Here is a 12,427-nt window from a genome sequence, read left to right as displayed (position 1 = left end):
TTGCTGACAATACTGACACACTTTTACTTACATAGGATGCCGTGTACAGAATATTAAGAGATGAAATATTTTCACTGTACTCTTACAGTTATCCATTAGTGTCCTGGTCATTTGACATGCTAGGACAAACTCTAGTGGACCTTCTGCAGCAGAAAAGTCCTGGACTGAATTTCCTCCCCAGCACACGAAAGTAAAGGATCTGTATACACTCCTCCCACCACTGGGCAGTGATTGCATCTGACAGGTGAGCTGTCTATAGGGCTTCCCAATGAGTCTTGAATAAATGAATATACAGTGTAGATATTGTCCAAACACATTATTATTATTATTATTATTATTATTATTATTATTATTATTATTATTATTATTATTATTATTATTATTATTATCATTATTATTATCTTGTATTTTATTGTATTGTATTTTGTATTTGTTGTTATTATTTTTGTATTATTATTATTATTATTATTATTGTTATTGTTATTGTTATTGTTATTGTTATTATATTACTGTACACTGTGGGTGGCGGACACGGCCAGCCCAGCAGACGCTGGACAGACTCTGTCCACGCCTTCTTTACCCCGTCAGTGCTGTGTCCTCATTCACTCCAGCCAGACACAAAGTGCTAACTGACAAGGTAAGATGTCACTAAGGTTGTTTTCATGTATACGTATAAATTAATATTGGTAGATTCAATTTCTATTGGAGTGTTTATGTTTATCTCTGAGTGAGCGCGTCTCTCACGCGTGCGTCTCCAATTACATCCAGCTGTGCGCGCGTTTCCTCTACAAGCTTGCTATTTGCTCAGTCTTTTGAAAGTAAAGCGGCTCCACGGGGGAGCTGCGCGCACGCTGTCACTCGCGTCTGCATATTCACTAACGGCCTTATTGTTTCCAGATGTTTGAGGATTGTGATAGACGCTTCTGAAGTGACACTTGACGCGGGAATGACCCGCTCTCTCTCTCTCTCTCTCTCTCTCTCTCTCTCTCTCTCTCTCTCTCTCTCTCTCTCTCTCTCTCTCTCTCTCTCTCTCTCTCTCACACACACACACACACACACACACACACACACACACACACACACACACATGCATGTACACACTGACGCACAGACAGACAGACACACACGCACAGACATACAGCTTGTTATCTAATCTATTTACCTGCACAACTGCAGCTCTGGAGCACTCAGCTGTATTCTTTGACTGGACCTTTGATCCCCACTTTTCTTGGGCAAAGGCGTGGGTTGAATGCAGAGAACCAGTGCCAGTTGGATTATTGCCAGTTGCTCTACTGCATGGCCCATTTGGAAATGTTTAACATTTGTAAAAATGTTTAATATTTCGCACAAACATTTGTAGACATGTTTAACATTTTGCTGTTGATTGCTATGGCTTGTGTCTTTAATGGAGTGACAAAGGCAGACTGTATTTTCCAAAACAGCCTGAATGCTATCCAGTCGAATTATGCAGAATCTAAACTTGGACCGTGTCTTGTACAGTCAGAGTAATCAATCCAACTGACCCTGGCCTCTGATCGTTGAACTCAACTCCATGACACCTAAACTTAGGACATGATCACATGATTTACACTAAACTTTATTCTTGTCATTCAGCACCCTGCACTGACTTGGGTCAAATTAAATGAACTCATACCAGTGGTTATGAAAGCACTCAAATCCTATACCCAAATGCATAAATGAAAAGTAAAAAAATATAGGCCTATAAGTATTTCAGCTTAATGTAGCTAAAAGGAACTGCAGGAGTCAGCACCCACAGCACTTGACAAAGCTTGCAAATGTAAAACTGGTGAACAAAAATAGAACTTCTCTGTGATAAAGTAGAGCTAAGGCCATATGTGGTGTGCTGGAAATCGCTTATCGCATTACTAGTTATTTAATGTAATATTTCAGTATTTTAGGCTGTATTTTATTATCTGGAGATTATTAATAAACTGTTTGTGTGTGCAGTCTTTTTCTCCTCCCAGGATTTTCCATGGAGACAGTCTCTCTGTGCCCTCTTCTTTTGCTGCTGCTTAATTTCCTGTATGCATCACCTGCCACTCAAGATGACCTTATAATCAATACCAAGCATGGGAAAGTTCAAGGGAAGTTGCTTTCAGTGTTGGGTGGTGATATAAGAGCGTTTCTCGGAATTCCCTATGGAAAACCACCTCTGGCGAAACTCAGATTCAGAGCTCCAGAGCCAGCAGAAGCATGGCAAGGGGTGAAAGATGCTACAAAATTCCCAAATTCCTGCTACCAGCTGGTGGATAAAACCTTTGAAGGTAGGATACATGTTTACACAAATGGACCCAATGCATACATGTACTGTATACTGTGTTGTGTACATGTTCTGTGAGTTATTCAAGTGGGTGTTCAGTTAAATATCTGCCAAAAAGGTCAGGTAATTAAAACACCTGGCTGAAATGTCACCAGGACCCAAAATAGTTATTTTAATTAAATGCTTTAGTGCAAACAAAATTTAATTTTGTGCACACACGTTATTACTATGTGCACATGACATTCATATATTCTGCACACCAGTCATTATCTTGGTGGAAAGAGATAATTACTATTAATTAATATGCAAAAAATACAAGATTGAATGCATTTACGATTTGTTTGTGGACTTTATGACCAAGTGTTATGTAACACCATGTCTCACTCACTCACTCACTCACTCACTCACACACTCACTCACTCACACACTCACTCACACACACACACACACACACACACACACACACACACACACACACACACACACACACACACACACACACACACACACACACACACACACACACACACACACACGTGTGAGTGACTGAATGGTTTATTGCTGTATTGCTGGCACTAATAAAGCTTGGAGGTGAATGGTAAGAAACTGCTTGGAGTCTTTTTATCCATTCAGCAACCAAAAATATACACAATTATATGCACACATACACAAATTGAATTTGATACAGGCGTAGTCCCCCACCCAAGAGAAGAATTGGGGATGGGTCATGGATACCTTGCTATTTATAGACACAGCCACCTGTCAGGGGTTGCTTGGAAGCCAAATACGACCAGTGCCAGACATATGTACAGAGGAATTGCCCAAAACATGCTCCAAATATAGATGTGACAACACATAGATATGGACAGAAGGCACTGACGACAGACTGCTGTTTCTGCTTTGGACAAAGCTGGGCTCATTAAGAGGAAAACAAACCAGGGATTTATTAGAATTTAGTGTCTCTGTACAGTAACTGTTTGACTCCAAGTATTGCTTGTCATTAAGTGTCCCAGTGAAGTTGAACTTAAACTATTGACTGATGTCACACTGAAAGATCACAAAGATCTTAAGGAACAGAGTTATTACTATCAAGACTGTAGTCCCAATCAGTCTCGATAGACACTAATGAAAATCATCATTATTTCCAGATTTCAAAGGTGCAACGATGTGGAACGCAAACACTCCTCTGAGTGAAGACTGTCTGTACCTAAATGTCTGGTCCCCTCGTTTCAACAAAACCCAGCCTCAGAACTCAGCTCCTGTCCTTGTCTGGATCTATGGAGGCGGGTTCACTGATGGAACGTCCTCTCTGGACATTTATGATGGTCGCTTCTTGAGTAAATCTGAAGGTGTTGTTGTGGTATCAATGAACTACAGGTAAGAAATGAAGTAAACTGAAAATATAAAATGCTTATTATGAGTGGCTATAGTTACTGTATGTAACTGGAAACTCTATGACGATTAGTGATGAGGAGGTTTTCTCATTTCTCTACTTGATTTTTGCTCACATTAGACATTGCACAAGACAAAGGTCATCAAAAACTAACAGCTGATAAGGACAGCAAAGGAATTTGTAAACAGTATCGCTAGTGCAAAAGCCTTCCCTTTACTCCTTTAGATTACTGCAGAATCCACCAGAGTAAATGTGGGATTTACCTCTATTTATATGCTGTCGACATCTTTCCTCTTTCTTATGCTCATCCACGACAGACTAGGACCTTTAGGTTTCCTGTCTCTTCCAAACAACAAGAACATCCGGGGCAATGCCGGCCTGTTGGATCAGCGCTTAGCCCTCCAATGGGTAGCCAATAATATCGCTGTTTTTGGAGGTGATCCTTCAAAGGTAAAATGTTTTTGTCTTGTATCCTAAAATTAAATAAATAATCTCTTTCATTTTTTAACAAACAAAAGAACAAGCTGTTTGCTTGAGATTTGCTGATGTTTCCAGGTGACTCTGTTTGGAGAGAGCGCCGGATCAGCATCTGTGGGCTTTCACCTTCTGTCCCCAGGCAGCCAGGCTCTTTTTCAAAGGGCTGTGATGCAGAGTGGCTCTCCCAATGCACCCTGGGCCACAGTGAGCCAGACTGAGGCCTGGAACAGGTAGGGTGAATGAATTCAGGCGCTAATTAATTGGATATATTTAGCCGCTCATCTTTTCACTCCCTCCATCACTTGTATCATCTGTTAGGACACACTTGTGTTTACTGGTGACTGCTTAAAGCTGCAACATTAAACGAAATGGATAAATGCACAGTCACGATCACTTAGAGTTCACTCGCATGAAATTTCCTTTACAAATGCTCAATGTCTTTCTTTCTAGAAAGAACATTGAGCCATTGTACAATTTGTGTCTTTGTAAATGTGCACGATCATGGATGTTTACACATGATGCACATGATCAGAGATTCTCGATACATTGGTACACTTCTTATTTTTGCTATTCCATTCTCAATTTTCATTTCCTTTGTCACTGATCTTCCTCACTCTTTGCCTCAATATCTAGGGCCACAAAGCTGGCGACATTAGTGGGGTGTCCCACGTCTGATCCAGCGTATCTGGAAACATGTCTGCAGCAGACTGATGCCAAGAAAATCACATCAAAACAATATGATGTTCGCATGCAGCCGACGATCTTAACTCTTACCTTTGGCCCTACTGTTGATGGGGATTTCCTGCCAGATGAAGTCCAAGTAAGTGTGTGTGTGTGTGTGTGTGTGTGTGTGTGTGTGTGTGTGTGTGTGTGTGTGTGGTTTTTCTACAAAAAAGAATAACAAATATAACTTAGAGAAGGATAAATAAACATATCTATGAATTAACTCAACATATAATTTAGCACCAGTCTAATATGTACAGACAACAATCAAATGCGGTAGATAATAAACAAACATTTCAACACAGCACACAGATTTCACAGACTTGTGTCACTGTCAAGTCACCATCATTTGAACATATCACTCCGGTTACGGAACTGGCATGACACTCTTATTGTGAAAGTCCACTTCACTCGTGCTACTTCCGGTAACAATGAGCATTACGCATCGGCAATAACCGCTATTTTAAACTAGTTACGCCGCCTTTTAGTGCAGCGACAACACCCTCTAAACTGAACTTGGACCAGATAATGAACACATAAGTATGATTGTGAATAAACAAACGCAAACTCCACTCCACTGAAACTGCTCTTCTTAAGGTCTTTAATAACATTTTAATGGCTGCTGATACTGGTCACTGTTCTGTTTTGATTTTATTAGATCTTAGCGCAGCATTTGATACTGTGGACCACCAGATTTTAATTCACAGGCTAAAACACCTAGTGGGCATTTCAGGTATGGCATTAGAGTGGTTTAAATCGTACTTGGCTGATAGAACACTCTGTGTCTCTGCTAATGGTTTTACTTCAGACGCTGCCATGCTGGCATGTAGTGTTCCTCAAGGGTCAATCTTGGGACCAATTTTATTCTCTATTTATATGCTTCCCCTCAGCCTAATTATTAGTTTTTTCCCTAACATCTCCTACCATTTGTATACTGATGACATTCAGCTATACTTCTCATTTAAACCTGCTGAGATTGACAGCCTATCTATGTTAAATGACTGTTTATGGGAAATTAGACAGTGGATGGTACTGATTCTGTGGAGAGCTTTAAAAAACAATAAAATCCCACTTATTCAGACAGGCATTTGGATAAACTCTGACATTTTACATCTTTCTTAATGCTTCTTGTATGACTGTATATTTTATGTATGTATGTATTTTATTTTATATTATTCATTTATTTATTTTGTGGCGCTGTATATGATTGAATGTATACATGACTGTTGAACGTATACATATTTGATTTTAATGTTGTGTAGATGCAAAGCACTTTGTGACTGGTGTCTGTGAAAAGTGCTATACAAATAAACTTAACTTGCTTGCTTGCTTGCTTGCTAGCTAGCAGACATGGACAACGAACTGACACGGCAAGTAATTAAAGTGATTTAGCCCTGAACTGTTGTCTGCATCAGCCAATATAGGTTATGCACAACCACATCAACACAGAAACATAACACAGGTGATACAATGGTGATACTCACTCGTCATTCACGCACACACAACTCACACTGAAGTTAGTTCATGCACAACTCGTAGCTCACGCACTCACTTTTCTGCTAGGTGTCGTCACTCACAACCAACTCGTGAACTGGCTCACCTAAAAAATTAGGACTAAATTGAACACTAACAAATATGTACTTAAAGGCACATCAACAACAGTCAATACAATAAACCGGCGACTTTGGGGCCTTTTCTACTTTAGGATTTTAATTAATATATTTCTTGTTTCTATGCGTTCACATTGAAATTCAGCTGGCATAACATTTATAGAATGTAACCTGGCTACAAGTAAACATCTAACCAACTTTGACTTTAACCAATTGTATCCTGGTATCATCCATTGCAGCAAAAGCTCCCGAATTGGGGAGCATGCCTCTCAGGGGGGCCAGAGTTATTAAACGGGTGGTCAAAACTACGTCAAAACTACCAACAAGACAAGAAATTAAGGCAAAATGTATCTCACCCTCAGCTTCACTAGCCCAATGATGGGTAATAAAGACAGACCACAGTGTGTTGTGTGTCTCAAAATATTAGCTCCTGACTGTATGAAGCTGAAGCTAAGACTCCACTTAGAGACTTCACATCCCGAACGCAAAGAGAAGCCTGTTGATTTCTTCTTCCTCTCCTTCTTTAAAAAAAAAACAAAAAACTGCTCAACTGTCGTGCACAACAGAGTCACTGTACTACAGCTGCATCTGTGCCCTTTAATGCTCAACTCGCCTTCTGCATACTCCAGCTGAGGAATGAATTCTTTCTTTTGCTATTGATATGGTTTCAACTATGACATGTCAAAAGATACAGAGGAGCAGTTTAAAGACGAGATATGACCGTTTTGTTCTGCAGGTGGATGAAACAACTGACAGACCACAGACTGTTAACACCTGTCAGATTCATTGATGCCGATGATTTGAAGGACTTGCTTTACTGCAAACATGTAACTATAACTAAGAAAGCCACTGCAGATGAATTCAATCATTGAAAGAGTCAAAGGCCGCATTAAAAAAAAAAATTAAAATAAAATAAATTTGCTAGGATGCAGGATGAGGTCAGAATCATTTTGGAAGAAGAGGGTAATGAACTTGGCCACTTGTTTAACAATAACAGCTTCCTCATGAAACTTACATGGCTTTTTTTTTTTTTTTTTTTTTTTTTTTTTTTCAGAAACTCAGTAAATGAAATCTGCATATGCAGGGCACCAACACACACCTTCCACAGCTGGCAGATAAAATCACATCATTCACAAGAAATCTGATGATGTGAGCGCAGCGAGTGAGAGAGGGGAATGTAGACTCATTTGAGAGCCTGAAGTCATTCATCAAGGTCAACAAGCTGTAGCACACAGTGATCCCATGTATGAAAACCCACATCTCTGCCCTACAAAACATTTCCAAGGGTATTTCCCAGTGCAGGATCCTGCAAAAATAAGACTGAATCCGAGCATTCAGTGAATCACCTGCTGCTGATTTCAGCACTGCAGAAGAGGAGCAGCTCATTGATGCCACCTCTGATTCAACAATGGGGATGCAAATTAAGTCCAAGACATTGGCTGCATTTTGGATTGGAGTGGATAAGGAATAGCAGGAAAGTCACTCCTTCTTTTTGCCACATCCTACCTGTATGAGGTTTCTCTGCAGTTGCCTCAATCAAGATAAAACACAGATCAAAGGCATTGACAATGAGCTAAGAGTGGCAGCCTCACAGCTGCATCCCCGATTTGAGAAGATCTGCAGTGCAAAGCAAGCCCGCACCAGCCACTGAAAACACTGTGGGACAAAAGGTGCAATTCTTGCAGAGAAAATATTCAGGTTTTTGTTATGTTTCTCAGGGAGTTGGGAAACTTGAGAGGCAATTTTGAGAAAACAATGGCTGCTGTTAAACGGTAAAAATTTAGAAGATGCATGTTGCCACTTGTAATGCTTCCACTCTGAAAGTGCCGAGTTCCTTATTTATTTATTTATTTTTTTTTTTTTTTTTCAGTAAAATGCCTCACACTGAAGTTGCAGTTCTGTGTTGATTACAGACAATTTTCAAAGAAATTAGGAGTTTGCAAGCAAAAGACATGTCTGAGAGTGTTTATGTGGGTGTACTGCCATGTCATTTGGCTCAAAATGAAAATGATGCGAACTCATCTTGTACTTTTCAACATTAGAGTATCAGTTTTATTTAGTTTAAAACACATCTTGCATCACAACATCAAACCATTTTTGTTTTTCCCTGCAGGCGCTGTTAAATACTGGGACCTTCCCTAAGAAAGAGCTGATTTTAGGCTTAAACAAAGACGAGGGAACCTACTTCTTAATGTATGGAGCGCCTGGATTTAACATCACTGGTCAAAGTCTCATCACCCGGAAAGAGTTCTTGAGTGGAGTGGACCTTACAATGACAGATGTAAACGATGTCACGAAAGAAGCCAGCATTTTCCAGTACACTGATTGGACAAATGAGAACAGCAGAATGGTAAATCGTGACTCACTGGGTGCTCTGGTTGGAGACCGACTGTTCGTTTGTCCCGTGCTGGAGTTCGCTCACAGGTAAATTCTGAGTTTAAATAATATGGCCTGACTTATAGCTATAAGTAATGATTACAGATGCTGATGGTTAAAATCCTGTAAATGAGCTGAGAGGGGAGCTTTTGGTTTTCTAGGTGTAAAAAGTAAAAAAAAGCAACTTAGTACACACACACTTAGTAAGTGTGTTATGATGGTAAAAGTAAAGGATAAGTTTTCCTGCAGCCTGGTGTTCAGACCAAAGGGCTGCGTTGGTGGGATTGTGTTGTTCGCATACATCAGAAGGTGCAGAACCAGAGCTTGTAGGATTGCGACCCCAGCAATAGACTATTTCAGCTCCTGTGCTCTGGCAAATGCCTCTGTAGCCACAAGGCCAATGCAGAAACAGGAGTTGAGAAGAAAACGCTTCTTTCCTCAGGCCACCAGGATGGTAAACTGACTGACTGACTCTGACCTCTGTGTATCCTCCTCATTGTCTGGCACATTTTCTTCAGGGAATCCTTTGCACTGCCCTGCACATTGCATATTTACACTTGAGATTTGTATATTTAACTTTTTTTAACATATTAAGAACTTTTTCAGAGTCGGTCATAGTCGTTATATCTTCATATATGATTTTGTAATCTTTGTTTTTAACAGTAGTCTTTTAACATGAGCTAACCACGTTGCACTTCACTACACATATTACTTGCACATGTGACACATTTTTGAAACCCTCTAAGAAAACCAAGTAAAATCCAGGAGGTCAGGTTAGAGTAATCTATGAGTTTGAAGGATGCCAAACATGAGTAGAAATATGATGTTCGTGTTGTAACTTACCTGAAATTGTCTCTCACATTGGTATTTGACTGGCCAAAGGAGAGGCTTACAGGATAAGGTTGCATTGTGTTGCAGGTAAAATTGAGCCTTGTCTTTTGTGCTGGACAACCTTGCATTTTTTTGTTCGTTTGTGTCATATTTTCATGAGAGCCCTTTGGACTTACTCTGATTCAAATGAACGAGGGTGCAGCATTTTTCCAATGCAGAGCTTACTGTCCAATCCAACTGCATGGTTTTTGTTTTTTCGTTTTTTAATTTATTGTGGTTATCATAAATGTTTGTGTTTTATTTTCTCTGATCAGGCTGATTCAGTGAAATATTGCAATTTCCCCCCAGGTACTCACAGTTTGGTGGTAAGACTTTCCTTTATTTATTTGACCACCGGTCATCCATCAATCCTTGGCCAGAATGGATGGGCGTCATGCACGGCTATGAGATTGAATTTGTCTTCGGAATGCCTCTGGATGCATCCATGGGATACACAAAGAATGAAGTGAATATGACCAAGAGATTCATGAAACACTGGGCCAACTTTGCCCGGACAGGGTACGCACAATCAGATAGGCAATCAGTCGCTCAAGCTGTGTGAGCACCCTTGTGTCGCTGTTGAATTGTCTTGATTGGCTTTTCTTTTTGTCAGGGATCCAGGCATTAATGGCCTGGAATGGCCCGTTTTCACCCCTGAACGGCAGGAGTATTTCACCCTGAACTACCAACATCCAGAACGAAAGGGGATGATGAAAGCTAAAGAGTGTCACTTCTGGAACAAATTAATACCCAAAATAGAGAAAGTCTCAGGTTAGACACACACAAACACACACATGTATCTGTCTGCCTCAAACACACACACACACACACACACACACACACACACATTATATATATATACAGACCTCTATATAGCTTTCTGTAGTAGGAGGCATTGCGTCAGGCACTGCCAGGGAGGCATTTTGCCTTGTTTAGCCTGTGGAGGAGATTTGTATCCTGTCTTGCTCCCTCCACTTCAGCACAGTTCTGGAGGTCTGAGTGGGAGGAAAGGAGGGTCAGTCATCACTTCCCTGAACACTGATCACACATAATAAGTGAATAATACACATACACCTTTCCACTGAGGCCTTTATTCTCTCTCTCTCTCTCTCTCTCTCTCTCTCTCTCTCTCATACACACACACACACACACACACACACACACATACACACACACACACACACACACACACACACACACACACACACACACACACACACACACACACACACACACACACACCCTGCGCATCTGCATGCCGAGAATTTTTGGTATCATACAAAGCACTGTCTACTGTGCGCTGTCAATTTCTCACCTTCTTCATCCAGAATAACCCTTCCTCTACGATCCAAACACCACCACATCCACTAAAGTTGTTTCTACTAACACTTATTGTTCCAATAATGACTTTTTTTTTTTTTTTGATGAAAGTTAATGAACGTCACAGCAGTTGACAAAAACAGAACTAAACAAAAACATGTACATACAGTTTATGCACAGATCAGCTTACATTAAACAATCCTTTTGTCTCTCTGTCTGCCTCTTTCTCCACAGATGATCTGCTGCTTTGTACGAAGGGAAATGGGATAATGCTCTGCTGTAATTACATGTTCCTCCTCATTTTATTGGCTATAATTTTAAACTACTGATATAGATAAGAGACCTGTCTGAACTGCACTGTTTCATACAGCCATATACAATAGTTTACACGAAGAAACAGTGGACAGAAACAATAACCAAAACTTCGTCCTTGCTATTATTGTGAACATTTTATGTTCGTATTTGTATTTTCAAAGAAACTGATTTTTACTACATTGTGTGAGCAGTTTATTTAGATTGCTCCATTCAGAGATGCAGCTGCTTACATATCATGGTAGCTACACGCCTCCCTGCCTCTGCAGGAACAACATTTTAGGAATTTAGGATGTTTTTCCATTGCAAGTGCTGGTATTGTACAATGCACAACAAAAGAGTGGCTTCTGTTATAACATGGGAATCTTCATTCAGTAAATGTTCAGCTGCCTTATTTTCATTTGTTTATGTCTGTCTTTAAAATGTGTGTAGTGTATAAATGGTGCTCGCCAGCTGAAATGTTGAAATATTGGAAAAATCTGAGATGAGTTTGTGAATATAATGCAGCTGGACTTTTAGTTCACACAAATTCATTTTCAACCTGCAGAAAACGCATTATTTCCTTGCTGACAAGTAAGGCTGAGGGACGAATTATCTTAGTTTTGCATGTGTAAAAGTCCACTTGATTGCAGACAATCAGGGATGCCCTGGATTTGTACTGATGCATTGTCTTTTGTTCTGATCAGTAAAAAACATGTAATGGTCATTAAAGATATGGATACAAGGTGAAAAAAGAGTGGAGTGTTTTTAGATCTTCAAAGTTATTTCTCTTTCCATCTGGAGATATAAAGAACTAATTCTAATGAAGCTTACACACTGGTTCTTAAAAAGTGGAAGAAAATCAGATTAAAATAAAAAAAAAATCAATAATAGATAAATCCAAGAGAAACTGTGAGATTATTTTAAATACTATTGAAGGTGCATAATCAGTGGCTTATATGGATTTTCTTTCCACTTTCTATTATCATTGTCTGAGTTGTGCAGGGATCAGTGTCCTTTTGAAGAAGTCAACACTTGTCAAATAGCTTTTGAACACAGTGGCACATGAATCTGGGTGTACAAAGT

General features: G+C 39.8%; 1 protein-coding gene across 2 annotated transcripts; it reads left to right on the top strand.

Moving 5' to 3' along the window:
• The first annotated feature begins 584 nt into the window (after window positions 1–584).
• On the top strand, window positions 585–12,090 carry LOC139336459 (cholinesterase-like). 2 transcript variants are annotated; one of them, XM_070970594.1, is made up of 10 exons: window positions 585–637; window positions 1,986–2,285; window positions 3,430–3,658; window positions 3,992–4,124; window positions 4,230–4,381; window positions 4,785–4,971; window positions 8,598–8,908; window positions 10,040–10,249; window positions 10,344–10,501; window positions 11,285–12,090. In XM_070970594.1, the coding sequence occupies exons 2-10, from the start codon at window positions 1,994–1,996 to the stop codon at window positions 11,377–11,379; spliced, it is 1,767 nt and encodes a 588-aa protein (XP_070826695.1). In that variant the 5' UTR covers window positions 585–637; window positions 1,986–1,993; the 3' UTR covers window positions 11,380–12,090. The 2 variants fall into 2 exon arrangements, with proteins under 2 accessions (XP_070826695.1, XP_070826694.1); XM_070970593.1 differs by having other exon boundaries at window positions 587–637; window positions 1,969–2,285.
• Window positions 12,091–12,427: the final 337 nt, after the last annotated feature.

Source organism: Chaetodon trifascialis, chromosome 9, assembly GCF_039877785.1.
Source record: "Chaetodon trifascialis isolate fChaTrf1 chromosome 9, fChaTrf1.hap1, whole genome shotgun sequence".
Taxonomy (NCBI): Eukaryota; Metazoa; Chordata; class Actinopteri; order Chaetodontiformes; family Chaetodontidae; genus Chaetodon; species Chaetodon trifascialis.
The sequence above is the reverse complement of the archived record's forward strand: the minus strand, read 5'-3'. Positions and strand labels throughout refer to the sequence as shown.